The 13,791-nt window shown below is 40.8% G+C and overlaps 1 protein-coding gene across 1 annotated transcript; it reads right to left on the bottom strand.

Annotated features, from left to right (window-relative positions):
* Positions 1–1,158: 1,158 nt before the first annotated feature.
* On the bottom strand, positions 1,159–3,678 carry LOC134865419 (Krueppel-like factor 2). Its single transcript, XM_063884913.1, has 3 exons — positions 3,345–3,678; positions 2,115–3,024; positions 1,159–1,979 (listed from the first exon to the last, which is right to left on the bottom strand). Exons 1-3 carry the CDS (start codon positions 3,414–3,416, stop codon positions 1,804–1,806), a joined length of 1,158 nt encoding a protein of 385 aa, XP_063740983.1. The 5' UTR covers positions 3,417–3,678; the 3' UTR covers positions 1,159–1,803.
* Between the last annotated feature and the right edge of the window lie 10,113 nt (positions 3,679–13,791).

The following is a 13,791-nucleotide window of genomic DNA, read 5'->3' as shown; positions in this document are numbered from 1 at the left end:
TGACTTTTAATTTAATAAAAGTGTTTTTTTTTTACATGCCTGGAACAAGGTAAGTATCTCCTTTTGAATTATATATTAAGGGTCACAAGTCTTCTGTAAAATACATGGTTCAGATGTTACTTTAGGTGGCTTCCTGGAAAAAAAGCTCAACATTTCAAACACGTGTTATGAAGTGAAGACAATGGTCTACTCTATTTTAAGCTCTTTATCTGATGCTTTGTGCAGAGTTATAGCAAGTGTTTGAATCTTGCATCGATATTGGAACAACAAAAAGTGAAATGAGAGTGATACATTTGCATCTCCCACTGCAGATATATTTGACCCTGTGTGTACTTCCTCTTTTTAAAAATAAGATAAATTCTAGGTAAGTAAATCAGCACGTTTATGTCACATTCAGTGTTTACATTTGATTGATTATGGGTGAAATGAAAATACACTCTTCAACTGCAAAAAGCTGCTTTTGAAGTGTGTGGTTTGATGAATTTATTTTGAAGGTTTAGAATCGTCGAAATACAAAAGACTACTTTGTCACTCACCAACCAACCATATATTTGAAGAATAATGTTTAATATTTATGTGCTTTTTCAAAATGCCATCTGGTTTTGATATATCTACTCAATGCAGCCTTTGATGCGGGAGAAACAAATGCACCCTGACACCATGCAGACATAATATGCACAGACTCAGATACTTTGAAACTGTAGTGCAGTGACTCTGTGTAATTGTAGTATTAAGGCCCTTTGATGTGCTACTATAATTTTGTACCCATCAGAAAGGGAGTCTAAGGGCTCCCTGATGAGGGTTTGCTGTGCCCCTCTGTCCAGACGGCTCCCGGCTCACTCTGTAATTATGGAAATGGAGTGTTTGTATTTATAGGCTAAGCCCACAAGCGGCTGCCCTTCTGTCTTGCAGCTGCAAAACATCACAGTGGAAATCAAGTGCCCATGTTTTAAAATTAAAGTGGGTATACAATGGCAACATGTATAACCTATTTAGTGTAACTGATCTGATGCTCTGCAGGCCTATTTAAAATCGTAGTAAGCACAGTATGTGAAAGCTGGTGTTGAGTGGGTGGTTGTGGTTCATCAAACACAATGTGAGAAGAAGATATACAATGACTAGACATGCATGGAAAGAGAAGAGGTCTCCAGTCAAGTGTTCAATTTCATTGTTTTTAATATTTACAATAAATATACATTTTACAGTATAAAACCATGTACATATTTATATAAATTTAAGTGAAAAATAATGTACAGGACATCAAGCCCTGATAGTGAACAGAGGGGCTGGATCCAAGATATTCACACAGAGACAACATCGACACCAAATAGGAAAAGGCAATAAAATAAAGCAGTTCAGGCCATTCAGACATTGAGAGGCAGTTTAAATAAAACATTGTCCCTGCACATGTTAGGCAACTATGTGCATTTCACCCCTGTCAATAAGAACATGTACTAAATGTGGCCATGTCGTTCTGTCACTAAGAGTTTTACAGTAGCACAGTCATAGAAAGGCACTTTTGTGTCAAACACAGCGTTCCAGTTCTGTCAAATAAGAGTAATATATACAGGGCCAGCCCCTTCTTGGTCTTCCTGCTCTAAAGCAAACAAAGCTTTTCTAAAGCTTTTTTATTGAACCAAAGTAGTACCAGCTACGTTATTAGAAAATAATACAACTAAAACTTTTTAATTCAATATTATATATATAAAAAGACTTTGGTCATGTGGACAACAATTTAAATAAAAATACATCAGTTGAATCACAACAAAAATAACATAACCCCAAGTCCTTTTGTGGGCTTCTTCACATGTGTCTCTTCATGTGAAGTGCCAGGTGGTCAGACCTGGAAAAGGCACGTTCACACAGGTGGCACTGGAATGGCCTGTGTCCGGTGTGTTTGCGGAAATGACGGGTCAGCTCATCGGAGCGGGCGAATTTCCATCCACAACCTTCCCAGCTGCAGTGGTATGGCTTCTCACCTGAGAGGACAAAGAAAGGGGACATTATTAGTCTGTGTCGAAAGGGGAAACATGATTTTGAGCTAATGCAAGCCTATGCGTAATTGCGCACAGATGTAGCGCTATTTATCACGACGAATAGAGGCTCAAACTTACCGGTGTGAGTTCTGAGATGTGCCTTCAGATGTGAGCTCTTGGTGTAGGTTTTTCCGCAACCAGCATAGCTGCAGGTGTGCGTTGCTGTGCGCTTCCTCGGCCATGTGCGCCTCCCTCTCTTGGGTTTGGACTCCAGAAGCTCAAGGGGTGAGGAGGGCGGTGTGAGCATCACCCTCTGCGCGCCTGGCTGCATGCTGAGCCCTTCATCGTACATGCCAAAGGCAGTATGCGGAGCGTGGTAGGGCATTTGCATATGTGGAGCCTGATGGTGGTGCGGGAAAGCCGCCGGTGTGTGATACTTCTGAGAGAAGTTCATGGGCTGGCACAGCTGTGCCTGGCAGTCCGAGGCTCCATGCTCATCGGGGCTTAGAGGTGGGGTCATGTTGCTGGATGCCCGTGGGGAGATGGCCACCCTGGGCTGCTCAAAAGACATCATGCACGAAACGTTTCCTTCTTGCTTGATCTTGCTGCAGCTTTGGGGCACCATGCCTAAAACGGGGCCGTAACCGTCCATAGGTGGCTCAACTTTGATGTCCTGGCGGGGAAAATGTGCCGTGTTGACATAAAATCTTCCCTGAAAGCAGGGGTTGCGGGCAATGTCATAGCTGTTGGTTCCCTCGGAGCGGAGCAGCTCTGTCATCAGGCTGGCCCCGTACGGCGGCGGCGGGGAGCGGTTGTCGTCTCCTGGGTAGGATGGCACAGTGTTTCCTGCCGTGTACATGCTGGGGTCCGCTGTTCCCACAAATTCTGCCACGCTGTCAGAGCCAGTCGTGTTGGCGAGGATAAAATCCAGATCTAAGTAGTTACTCAGATCCTCGTCGTCCCTTTTGCTGTGATTGTCCAGGTTGTGTACCATTTCAAGCATGGAGCAGCTGCTGTTGGAGAGTTTGTCCATATCTCCTTTCCACCTCTGAAAGAATAAGTAGACATTGTAAGATATGAGAAATACGATTTGGCTGTTAAAAACAACACGTTGATACAACAGGTGACATCCAACTGGAAAGGTAAGCCATGTATGACAAGCACTGAGTTTTCTTTTCTTAAATTAAGATTTTTTGTAATTTCTTTAAAGTTCGCTATTATTTTTTTGTTTTCAAAGCAAATAGAGCATGGACAGCTTTACATCATATTCATTTTTCTTTTCTAACAGCTGAAACAAAGTGAGACATGATCCAACTCAACCGTTTCCAAATATTTTTGAATGAAAATAAAATAAAATGTTTAACTTACGTTTTCATAGGATTTTTCTCTTTGGTTTGTGAATGTTGCAAATGACGGTAGCATCACTCCGGATAAGGCCATCGTTTGGTGAAATAAAAACTATTTCTTGTCAAAGTCGCACCAAAACCTGTGCGTCTCTTTCACTGTCGCTCTCCACTGCTGCACTCCAAAGGCATGAACAAGTTTAAAAGTGGAAGGAGGTCCTCCAAACCTTATAACTCTCTAACCGGACGAGGTCTGGCCAATTGTGAGAGCTCAGGAAACAACGTAAAGTTTGGTAAATTTAGCTCTTTATAAAGCGGATCCTGTAGGCAGCGGGGCTCAGAGCGCTGTATGACAGGCAAGGCAGCGCAGAGGAGCCTATAAAACGTACCCCCGCCCCCTCTCACTGACGCAACAAGCTAGACACGCCCACCTGGAATTGGAAAAAAGTTGCAGGCAAATTACAAACACAAGGGCAATATAGCAACCGTAGATACTTACGTAATATGCTGAAAAGAACAAGCCTAATGACAGAAACTGCTGGAGTCCAAGCCGCACCAACAACGTAATATAAAGGCTGTCAGGACTTCACTTAATCATCACAACAACAAACGAGATATGGGTTATTTAATGAACAGTAATACAAAAAAGAATGAGTATTTGTTTTACATTTTGGAAGAAAAGACAGAACCAAGATGTGTATTTTTAATAAAGTGCAGGCAATTGGGGATTATGGCAGACTTCTGAAAGCACTTGAAACACAAATATGTCCAAAACCATCGAAATTTATGTTTTGTGAAGGACCATTTACTATGGTTAAGTCTTTGATGTGACAGCATCATTTCATTTCTAGCCTCAAAACAAATGTTTTCTTTGGTTTCTCTCCAGAATAAAGAGAAAATCTTAAATTGATTCTCAACTTTCTTCAAAGTTGTGTCAATCAAAGTTTAATTAATAAAATGTATTGTGATACAGCGACAGATATTCTCTGCCGTATGTGTGCGTCGTTGCTGTCTCCACCTGTTTGGCGCGTCTCCCTCTCGGCTCATTATCATTAATGGAAGATGGTTTTGTTCTCTCACAGCAGGCTTGTCCAAACAGGCGCCAGGGTCGTCTGAAACGGTTTTCACGTCTTTTGAACGCTTTAAGCACTCCTGATGTAAACATGATTTAAGCTAACGTCCCATTCAGGTGTAAATGGAGGGTGCAGTGTCGATTGGAGTCACATTTACATTACAACTCTGACCTGTTTGTTGCTGTTTCTGCAGAGATCGGGTTTCTGACAGGAATCCTGTTGCTCCAGATGTCATTGGTCCAACTGTAACTCCGCACTTTGTGTCATTTTTGGATCCTTAAATTAATGTTAAATGTGATGTTTCTTGATGTAAAATGCCTCACCCTATAACTTGACTTTTTTTTTTAAAGAATAGACATTACAATTATCCCTTGCCTCCTTTTGCACACCACTTTCATAAGCAATATGGATAAAATCCAAGTGCTTTACTTAAATGAATCACAGTGTAAAAATACTCAGTTTAAAGTAAGTATTATCAAGAAAAAGTGATCTGTCATAATGATGTAAGCATGGCCCTTTGTCATCATTTTACTTTATATACTTTTATATTTGACTATTTAATTAACACTTGTGCTGCTGTCAACTGTAAGCAGCCATTTACAGAAGATAGTCTAGATTTGTTGTATGCTGTTGAAAAAGTTTAGTGTTTTTCATTTTTTAATTGTAATATTCATTGTAGGAAATAGTCTAAAATGTACAATATTTACCTAAACCTTTCTGCAACAGGTGTGGTACTGAAAAATGTAAGAAGTACTCAACTCAGATCCACGTGATGGACACATCACCTCTCATCAAGCTGTCATGTTCACTATCACCAGTAAACTCAGTCACTGCAGCTGTGAGCTTTCCACATCCTGATCCCTGATCTGTGCTTGTGTGTTCAGTGGAAAGTGCGTCACATGGCAGGAGTTCAGTAAGGCTGGAGAGGAAGTGTGTTTCTAGTGGCAGTGGAGCTGAAGGCCTGATGTCTGAACCCCTGACCGCTGACTCTGACCTCAGCTCTGTGCAGCACTCCTCTTCTGCTCTGCTACTAATGAGAATAAGAGCACTCTCAATTCCCCTCTTACTCAGCTTCCTTTAATGCTTTGTAATGCTCCAAAGTTTACATTTCAGGAACTTTATCCGCTGCTGACTACTAAAAGTCATATTTCATACGTTCCCGTCAGAAAACAGTTTGGATTTGCTTTAAAAGCCTTCTGCCACATATTCACTCTCTGAAGGCTAGAGTTTCTCATCTGTTGAACATCAGGGGTGGTGGACATATGATTGTGCTTCAGTATTATAACCAGAATATCACATGTCTGTGATAATCACCTTTTTATGACTTTAAACACTTCACAATAATTTAAATGTTGCTTTGTCCAAAGCAAAAAAGTTCAGTGTTGGCTGAAAGAGTAATTATTTGGGAAATATTTTATTCTTTCTTGCCAAGTTAGATGAGAAGATTGAACCCCATCTCGTATTTGAGTTCAACATGAAACTACGACCAGGAAAACAGGCAAAATCACTAGCCTGGCTCTGTCCGAGGGTTTCAAAATCTGGCTCCTTGCACCTCTTAAGCTCACTTAATAACATGTTGCTTCTCTTTTGTTTAATCCGTACAAGAAACAAAGTGTTACAGTGACAATTTGTGGTTTTACAATCGTTTATGTGTTGGATGGGTACAATCCAATAGAGTTCAAAGGCTGTAAATGGAAAGAAAGTGACAAAGCATGCTTGCCGATTTGTTTGACAATTTTTTGTTGAACACTTTCACATATGGACATTTTCACATGTGGAAAGGATATGTTTGTGAAGGAGGAAGGACTAAACTTTAGAAAGACTACAATTTTTCCTGTTACTTTGATTTTAAAATTCCCCTAACAAAATCCACCTTATCAGACTTTAGTTTACTCTTTTAAATACATTTTTTTCAAAATATTAGAGACCAAAGATAAGTCCTGACCAAAACTCCCACTACAATAGAAGTTTGTATTCTTTATTTCCACATACTCAAGTCATAATGCTGCCAGAGCAGGTTAACGGGAGATTCTAAATACCTTACTAGACAACTTTGCACCTGCTGGATTTAAATGTCAGCCAAACAGATTTGAAAAATTAACACTTAAGTAGCCTGAAATCATGTACATCTGCACACAGTGTGCTCTGCTCTGTGTGCATTACAAGGATGAGAAAGGCCCAAAAGAAAAGGCTGCAGTTGGCAAGTACGGTGTTTCCCTGAAGGGAGCGCCCAGTAATTCGCATGACGTTTAGGAGACGGGTTTGTGTTTCATTCTGATCCGTCACTTCCTGTGGAGAAGTGTACGTACCAGGCGAGAGAATTTCATTTGGGAGAATTGGGAGAGCGAACAGGGCCTCACATACGATGGGTGGGACACTGTTTTGACTGAATCAGACCACATAAAAACATTTCTAAGTGGAGCTCTTGGTTAAATAACTTTGTAAATAGTTCATAAAGAAGTGGTGCTTAATTTCTCCCTTTAGGCATATTCTCCTCTAGATGGCCCATCCACAGAGGGTTCAGAGGTCAAAAATAGGACAAACACCTTGGAGCTTGCAAGGATTCAATGGCCTCCTCAGATTCTTGACCCGGTCTCCTTTAGGCTAAACACATTTCTTAACCTGCCGCCCCCGTGTGAATTACACATCTGACTTTTGCTGCAGAAGGGGAACCACCAAAATCAAATGTGTGTGTGTGTGTGTGTGTGTGTGTGTGTGTGTGTGTGTGTGTGTGTGTGTGTGTGTGTGTGTGTGTGTGTGTGTGTGTGTGTGTGTGTGTGTGTGTGTGTGTGTGTTTGTGTGTGTGTGTGTTTGAAAATGGACAAACACAATTCTACAGAAGGCTCTGAAAATCTCCTCCCACAGACATTTACACAATACAATACATTGGGCAACCGACATTGTCATTTCACAATTGTGCAGCTCATACTACTGCTGTAGTAATGTTGACTTATCTGTGCAGTTAAGTTACCACGTTGTCAACACGTTGTCAAGTTGTTAACAAATCATGAAGACATCTTCCCACACTAGTGACAGCGAGACTAATTCTTTAAAATATTCTGTTTACCTAATGTGCTGACAAACGCTTTATCAGGAGTAGCTGTGACAGTAATGTTGAGAATTTGAAACATTCGTGTAGTTCTTCTACCCAAGCTCATATTGGATGACATTTTCATTATGACATATGACATCAAATCTGTAAGAGCCAAAGACGGCTTATTTACAAACAAAACTTCCAAGTTCTACTCCAACACAAAAAACAAAATTCATGTTGGCCTTGTAATGGTGTAACTCTTTTACCAAATGAATACAATCACTAGTGCTTCTACCTCATCCTTTCACTGCATTTATTAAATAAACATACACAGTTTTTTTTAACCCAATCTCTCAGAAGACATCAGAGTCTTCTAAAACCTAACGTTTTGGATGTTATGTTGCACGCCTCTGATTTATATGCTTCTAAAAGGCAGCACAAAGGGTGGGTTACATGGCTCGCCTTATAGATGTGTGTCTCATATTCTCCATGTTGTCACATACAAGTTGTTATTGCGCTGTTCAATCAGTGACATGTGTACTGGCAAGCATCACGTCTGTGTCAGGTCTGTTAGTGTTCCGGCACTGCGGTGAGGATTTTGGACACATCAGCTCTACCTTATGTGGCAAACTCCGTTAACTTCCATGGAAAAACAGTGTGTAAGTGTGAGAGGTAGTGCCGGACCTGCACGGGACGTCCTGACAGAGCGAGAGTCAGTGAGAGTTTGAGAGTGAGTGGGATCCTGCTCCATGCTTATATAGCCCAGTTATTTTTAACCGCCCACCCCTTGCTTATTACAGAGTTTCCCCCCGGACCACTCAGGAAGCACGTTTGGCTCCTTTTCCTGCTCACACGCGGCCAGATTCAAACAGAATCAAAGAACGATAGCATTGAGGCTCTCCATCCCCCCTGTTGGAAAAATGGGGGAGGGTGGACGAGGGGGGGAGGGAGAAAAGTTTAGCAGAAAAGGTTGGCACGCGCCAACGGCATGACATTCAAAGAGCTTGGCTCTAGTCCTGCTCCAATTTCAGAAAACCCTCAAACATTTGTTAAAAAAACAGCAATGGGACTGGGCAAGCAGTCCTTAGCACACATTTGTACCTGCCTGGAGGCATTCAACAAGGTTTCTTTAGTACATTTGCATAACTAAAGAACAGTTTCACTCTTTAAGATAACTGTCACCGAACAGAGCTGCTAGCAACCTATACATATACTGTGGTTAATTACACTGCCTTCATTTGAATAACGTGTTGCACAACTCTGCCTGTGTTGTTTACATTGTTTAGATGTTAAAGTAAAACAGTTGATACTTCAGATTACAGGGAGACTGATACAACTCCTTCCACTTTTCCCCAATCAGACTAACATAACAAAAATATTTCAGGTATTTTTTAGCTTATAACTGCATTTAGAGACTTCTCATGGAGGACAATCTCTTTGATAAAAAAAACATATATATATATGAATAAATGAAAGACAGGTTGACAGAATCACAAATTACAAAAAAAAGTGAGGGCTGTTATATTAGACCACATTCATTTAAGCAAGGTGTACTAATAAACTAGCAGCTGAGTGTATATCAGGTATCTTGTGGGAAACTTGAGTAAAAAAAAATCCTCTCTGGTATCTATGGGAAAAGTCAGAATCAGAATTTCTTTTTGCAAGTGTATCCAGCTAACAAACCTGTTAATTGTCTCTACACACGTTGCTAAGGTGAGATTTTTTCAAAAACAAAGCGAACATACTGGCCCCTGCTGCGTTCCTCAGCACCTCTGCATTCAAACAGTCAGCGTCTGGCTTCCACAAAGCCCAAACATGTGTCCCGACAACCAACGTAGCTTTCAGCAAGTGTTATGGAAACCCACCTTTTAAAAATATGCAGCTCTCTTTGGCTAACATGGCAGCAATAATGGCTACATGTGGATATAATTGAGCCAGTAGAGCACTGGGGGGATGGGCCCCAATTTATTAGCTGTTAACACCAGGAATCATACCGCTCTCACTCGTCATACCACACACACATGGCTTCACTAGCTGTGAAAATGTTGTTTTTTTCTCTCCAAAGTGCTAAGAAAGGTGCTTTTTATTTGATAAATGAGAACAGGCAGGCTCTCATAGGCTTTAAGTGGACCACTCTGAAAAGACTGGAACATTTTAAGAATGGTCTTTGGACACATGACAATTCAAAGTGCTGGCCAGGCTCAGTTATGAAATAAAAGGTATTTTAATAATGAAAGTGTTTTTATACTTCCTCTTTACCTTAAGGGAACAGTTTACAATTTTGGGAGCATTGATAGTGTTTGTACACTTTATATACTTTTATAGCCACAAATCGATTAGATTAGAACAAAGCCTGGAAACAGCGGAAAACATTAAGCTGGCTCTGTCTAAAGCTCTGTGTAAACACCCCTTAAATTCACTAATCAATGCTCTATAACACATTTGTTTAATCTCCACAAACACCTTTCCCCCCATTTTCCAGCTAACATATTTAACGAACATATTTAGCGTATTTATTTAGCGTACTTATTTGCTGTACGAACATGACAATTGTCCAGCAGTGGCTCAGTCAGTAGGGGCTTGGACTGGGAATGGTAGGGTTGCCAGTTCAAGTCCCCGAACAGACTTGAAATATGAAAAGTGGACTGCTGCTTGGAGAGGTCCCAGTTCACCTCCTGCGCCCTGCTGTGGTGCCAGGCACCTATGCCCACTACTCCTAGTACTAGGATGGGTTAAATGCAGAGGACAAATTTCACTTTGTGTGCTCTGCTGTGTGCATGTGCGTGACCAATAAAGAGGGTTTCATCCTCCGATTCTTAACAAACTCTGCTAACAATCATGAGTACACTTTCAAAAATACCATTTACGCTCATGTATTGACACTGCATCATGGACAGGTTTTCCTTGATTAAGTTCATGTGTCCATTTTACAACAGAATTTAGTATTTTCTGTTCTGTTTGCACTGATTTCTCACATATCTGATGTCAGCAGCTAACTGTTGGTCCACATCTTCAGTATGATGACACTGTATAAAGTATAGTCTATCCTGCTGAAAGATCGAGGAGGCCTGTGTTTTTATCCTCGGTGCGGTACCACAGCCTCAGACCTGTGCGCATTTGAACATGCCGAACTAAACTGTGCCAGCTGTTCAAATAGCATAACCCTGGCCTCGACACAGGTTCCCCATTGAAACCGCACTGCGCTTGACGGACTGATCCAGCCTGCAGTGCACTTTATAGTGTACACACCTCGAAATGGCGACATTTGTAAAAAGGCTAATAAAAACATTCCTGCAGATAGGAATGCTCCAGGTATTTCCTCTCCTACACCTGGTTACGATTCCTTGAGTGCACTCGTCTGTTTTCACAGAACCGCACTATTTCAGAGAGTGGATATTGATCCTGTAGTTGTGAATGGCGTTGTGTTTTTCTAAATGGAGGACTTTTAAAAACACGCTTGACACCATTTCAGAACTAGACTGTGAGCTTATTGGTGAGTTGTTTGGGAAAGAGTGAGTATGAGGTGATGAAATGAATGGAAAAGTTTTGTGAGTTAAGGTCATCGTTTATGAAATCAAGTGGGAGGCAGTCACAGTCGTCAGATGAAATAAAGGGGTCAAAAGGTTGGTGACTGATAAACTTGCTGCAGGACTAGTTGACTAAATATGTTTTAGGGAACGTTTTCAAATGCAGAGTGACAAGACATCATAACACACATGTGATGATCTATATTATCTTTTCTCATTCCACCGATTTTACACCAGGAGTTCTGTTTACAGCAAGGCTACCACAAAATGGCTTCAAAATTAGGAATGTCCCATAAAAAGGAGTTTGCAGCTAGCTTAACTTTCCATCACAACATCGCTTTAACTCAGGGAGGCTGAATTTTGGGACACTGAAATAGAGTTTTTTTTTTGTTTAAATCTGGTCATCTTTGTAAGATCAACGCATCTCTTCCCTCGAGACTGCATACAGGGTCAACGTCTGATTAATGTTTGGAGTCTCTAAGATTTGTGTGAGCAAAAGTGTTCAACTGGGTGTGTGGTGTTGAAAGAGAAGGGTCTGATGAAAGGCCTACCTTGCTGCATTGTGGGAAATGTAGGTATATTTTGAAAGTCAACATATCTCCGCCTCTTAAACTACATTGTTGACTTTTAATACAAATCTGTATGTTGTGAATCCTTCAATTTTGTGGAATACTAAAAAATAGTGGATTGCCCCTTTGGTAGAAACTAATACGTTATGTGAAGGAATAAAAGTTGTCGAAACTCTGTAATCACTGCAATCATGAGAGCTAATGTAAAGGCCTGAGTTGTTACGGTGGGGGGGGGGGGGGGGTTCCTCTGCACATTACACATTTTTATCTCAAAGGAGGGCCGAGACATTAATCCTGAGTGAACCTGAAATAAAACACCCTCGTTTTTCAAGTGGGTGAGGGGTAAGAAAGATGCTGACAGATGACAGATCTAGAATGCTTACCATTCATTGTTCATTCACACAGTGTTGTATAGAAACTGAATCATTGTTAAATTGATTATGGTGGCCACAATGGGAGTTTTATACAGAGAAAGAAGCGATTGATGGGTGGATCAATTCAGAAAAGTGCTAAATCAGAGTATTTTCTACTTTGGACAGTTGGAGCAGTTAAAGGGAGTGATCAGGTGTCGAGGGTGTATCTGCCACTGAGTAATTTAGATTTTAGGGTTTGGTTGCAAAATGGTAGGGTAGATAAAAACCTGTGGTTGACAAACAAACGAGATCCGGTGTGTACTGACAATTTGACACGCGCAGCATTCATATTTTGATGTGTCCGTCTTTCACTCTTAACTGCTGACAGGAATTGATGTTTGTAGTGTGGTTTTTTCAGCTCACCAGGTGGGTCCTCGATGCACAGAGCAGATCCTCACTTATGTAAATGATTCAGCTCATAATATCTGAAGTGTGCCACCTCAACGGTGAGAGTGGTTTGCAGAGCCGCATGTCGGTTTCCTCTCTGACTTTCAGCAGTTTCTTTTGTGGCTATGAGCAATCCACTGATGAAACCTTATTTTAAATCTGTAAAAAGATGTCGGTTGGAGGATTTTCATGTATTTTAAATATAGTAGTGTTTATCTATCTAGTAGCAGAACTGAAAATACCCACACAGCACCTTACATAAAGTCACAGTTAGCTTTGAAAACTCCCCTAAGGAGCAAAGTGAGTCAAATCACTTGAGAAGCCACATACCTAATTGATTTATTTACTACACCTGGATCCAATAAACTGCACCAAAGTGCAGGTTACTGGTCTATTGAACACTTCAACTAAGGTATAATTAACCTACTGTAATGGCTCAGGGGCCTCAACCGACTGGTTAACTTCAAACCCCCCCTCCTCCCAGCAGCTCTTTAATAACTCGTATCTCTTGTATCATCTCAAGGTTTCAAGGTTTCAAGGTTTCAAGGTTTCAATGTTTTATTTGTCATATGCACAGCATATACAACATATATGTTGGTAATGAAAATCTTATGTCCCATGCTCCTCCAACAACTCAACATACAGGGTGCAAATAAGATGAATAAAATAGTGCAAAAAGAGAGAAGAATATTTACAATAACAACAATAAAGATTTAAGGATGTAAAATATATACATATGTGGCTCTTCCCTCACTTCCTGAATTGGGCCTATCATTAATCAAGCTGTAATTTATGGGCTTTTGGGGGTTAAAATACACAGGGGCTGGTTCATATCGCTGAGTAGAGAAAACTTAAAAGCATAGTTTAATTCTAAGAAAATTAGAATGTCTGACATCCGAATAATAATGATTACACAACAAAATAACTACCATGCATGTCATTGCATATTTGTATAAAAAATGTTAAGGTAGGGCCAGGTGTATTTAGGAATGGCAGAGGTTATTAATACCAGTAAGGACTTTTGACGTAACTGCGCCGTAATGCTTTATGACTGAGTCTCTTATTCATCAACCAACTGTTCCCAAAATATGTGATCATCTTGTGCTGTCACAGTGCACACACACACATACACACTCACTCAGTGCTCAGCAATGGCTTGGGCTTCTGAAGAAGTGAAAATAATTGACTCACTCACAATTATGACCATCTCTCAGAAGGTTCAAAGGTCAAAGGGGCTGCCTCTCTTGAGTCCATGACCTTTGGAGAGCTTGAGGTCCCCACCCTTTCAACCTTGACTGACCACTTAAATCTCACCTGAGCTCTTTCTTAAGCACTTATCAGGCCCATCTTGTTTGCTTCTTAGCTAAACTGTCAGAACCTGTTCTTTACGCTGGCTTGTCAATAGACCTGTTGCCTGTGTTGTCCCTTGAGCCCCTGACACTAACCGCTAAGATAATGACTCTCGGCTA

Source organism: Eleginops maclovinus, chromosome 6 (genome assembly GCF_036324505.1).
Source record: "Eleginops maclovinus isolate JMC-PN-2008 ecotype Puerto Natales chromosome 6, JC_Emac_rtc_rv5, whole genome shotgun sequence".
NCBI lineage: Eukaryota > Metazoa > Chordata > Actinopteri > Perciformes > Eleginopidae > Eleginops > Eleginops maclovinus.
Note: the sequence above shows the minus strand (reverse complement) of the source record. Positions and strands in the feature narration are given on the sequence as shown.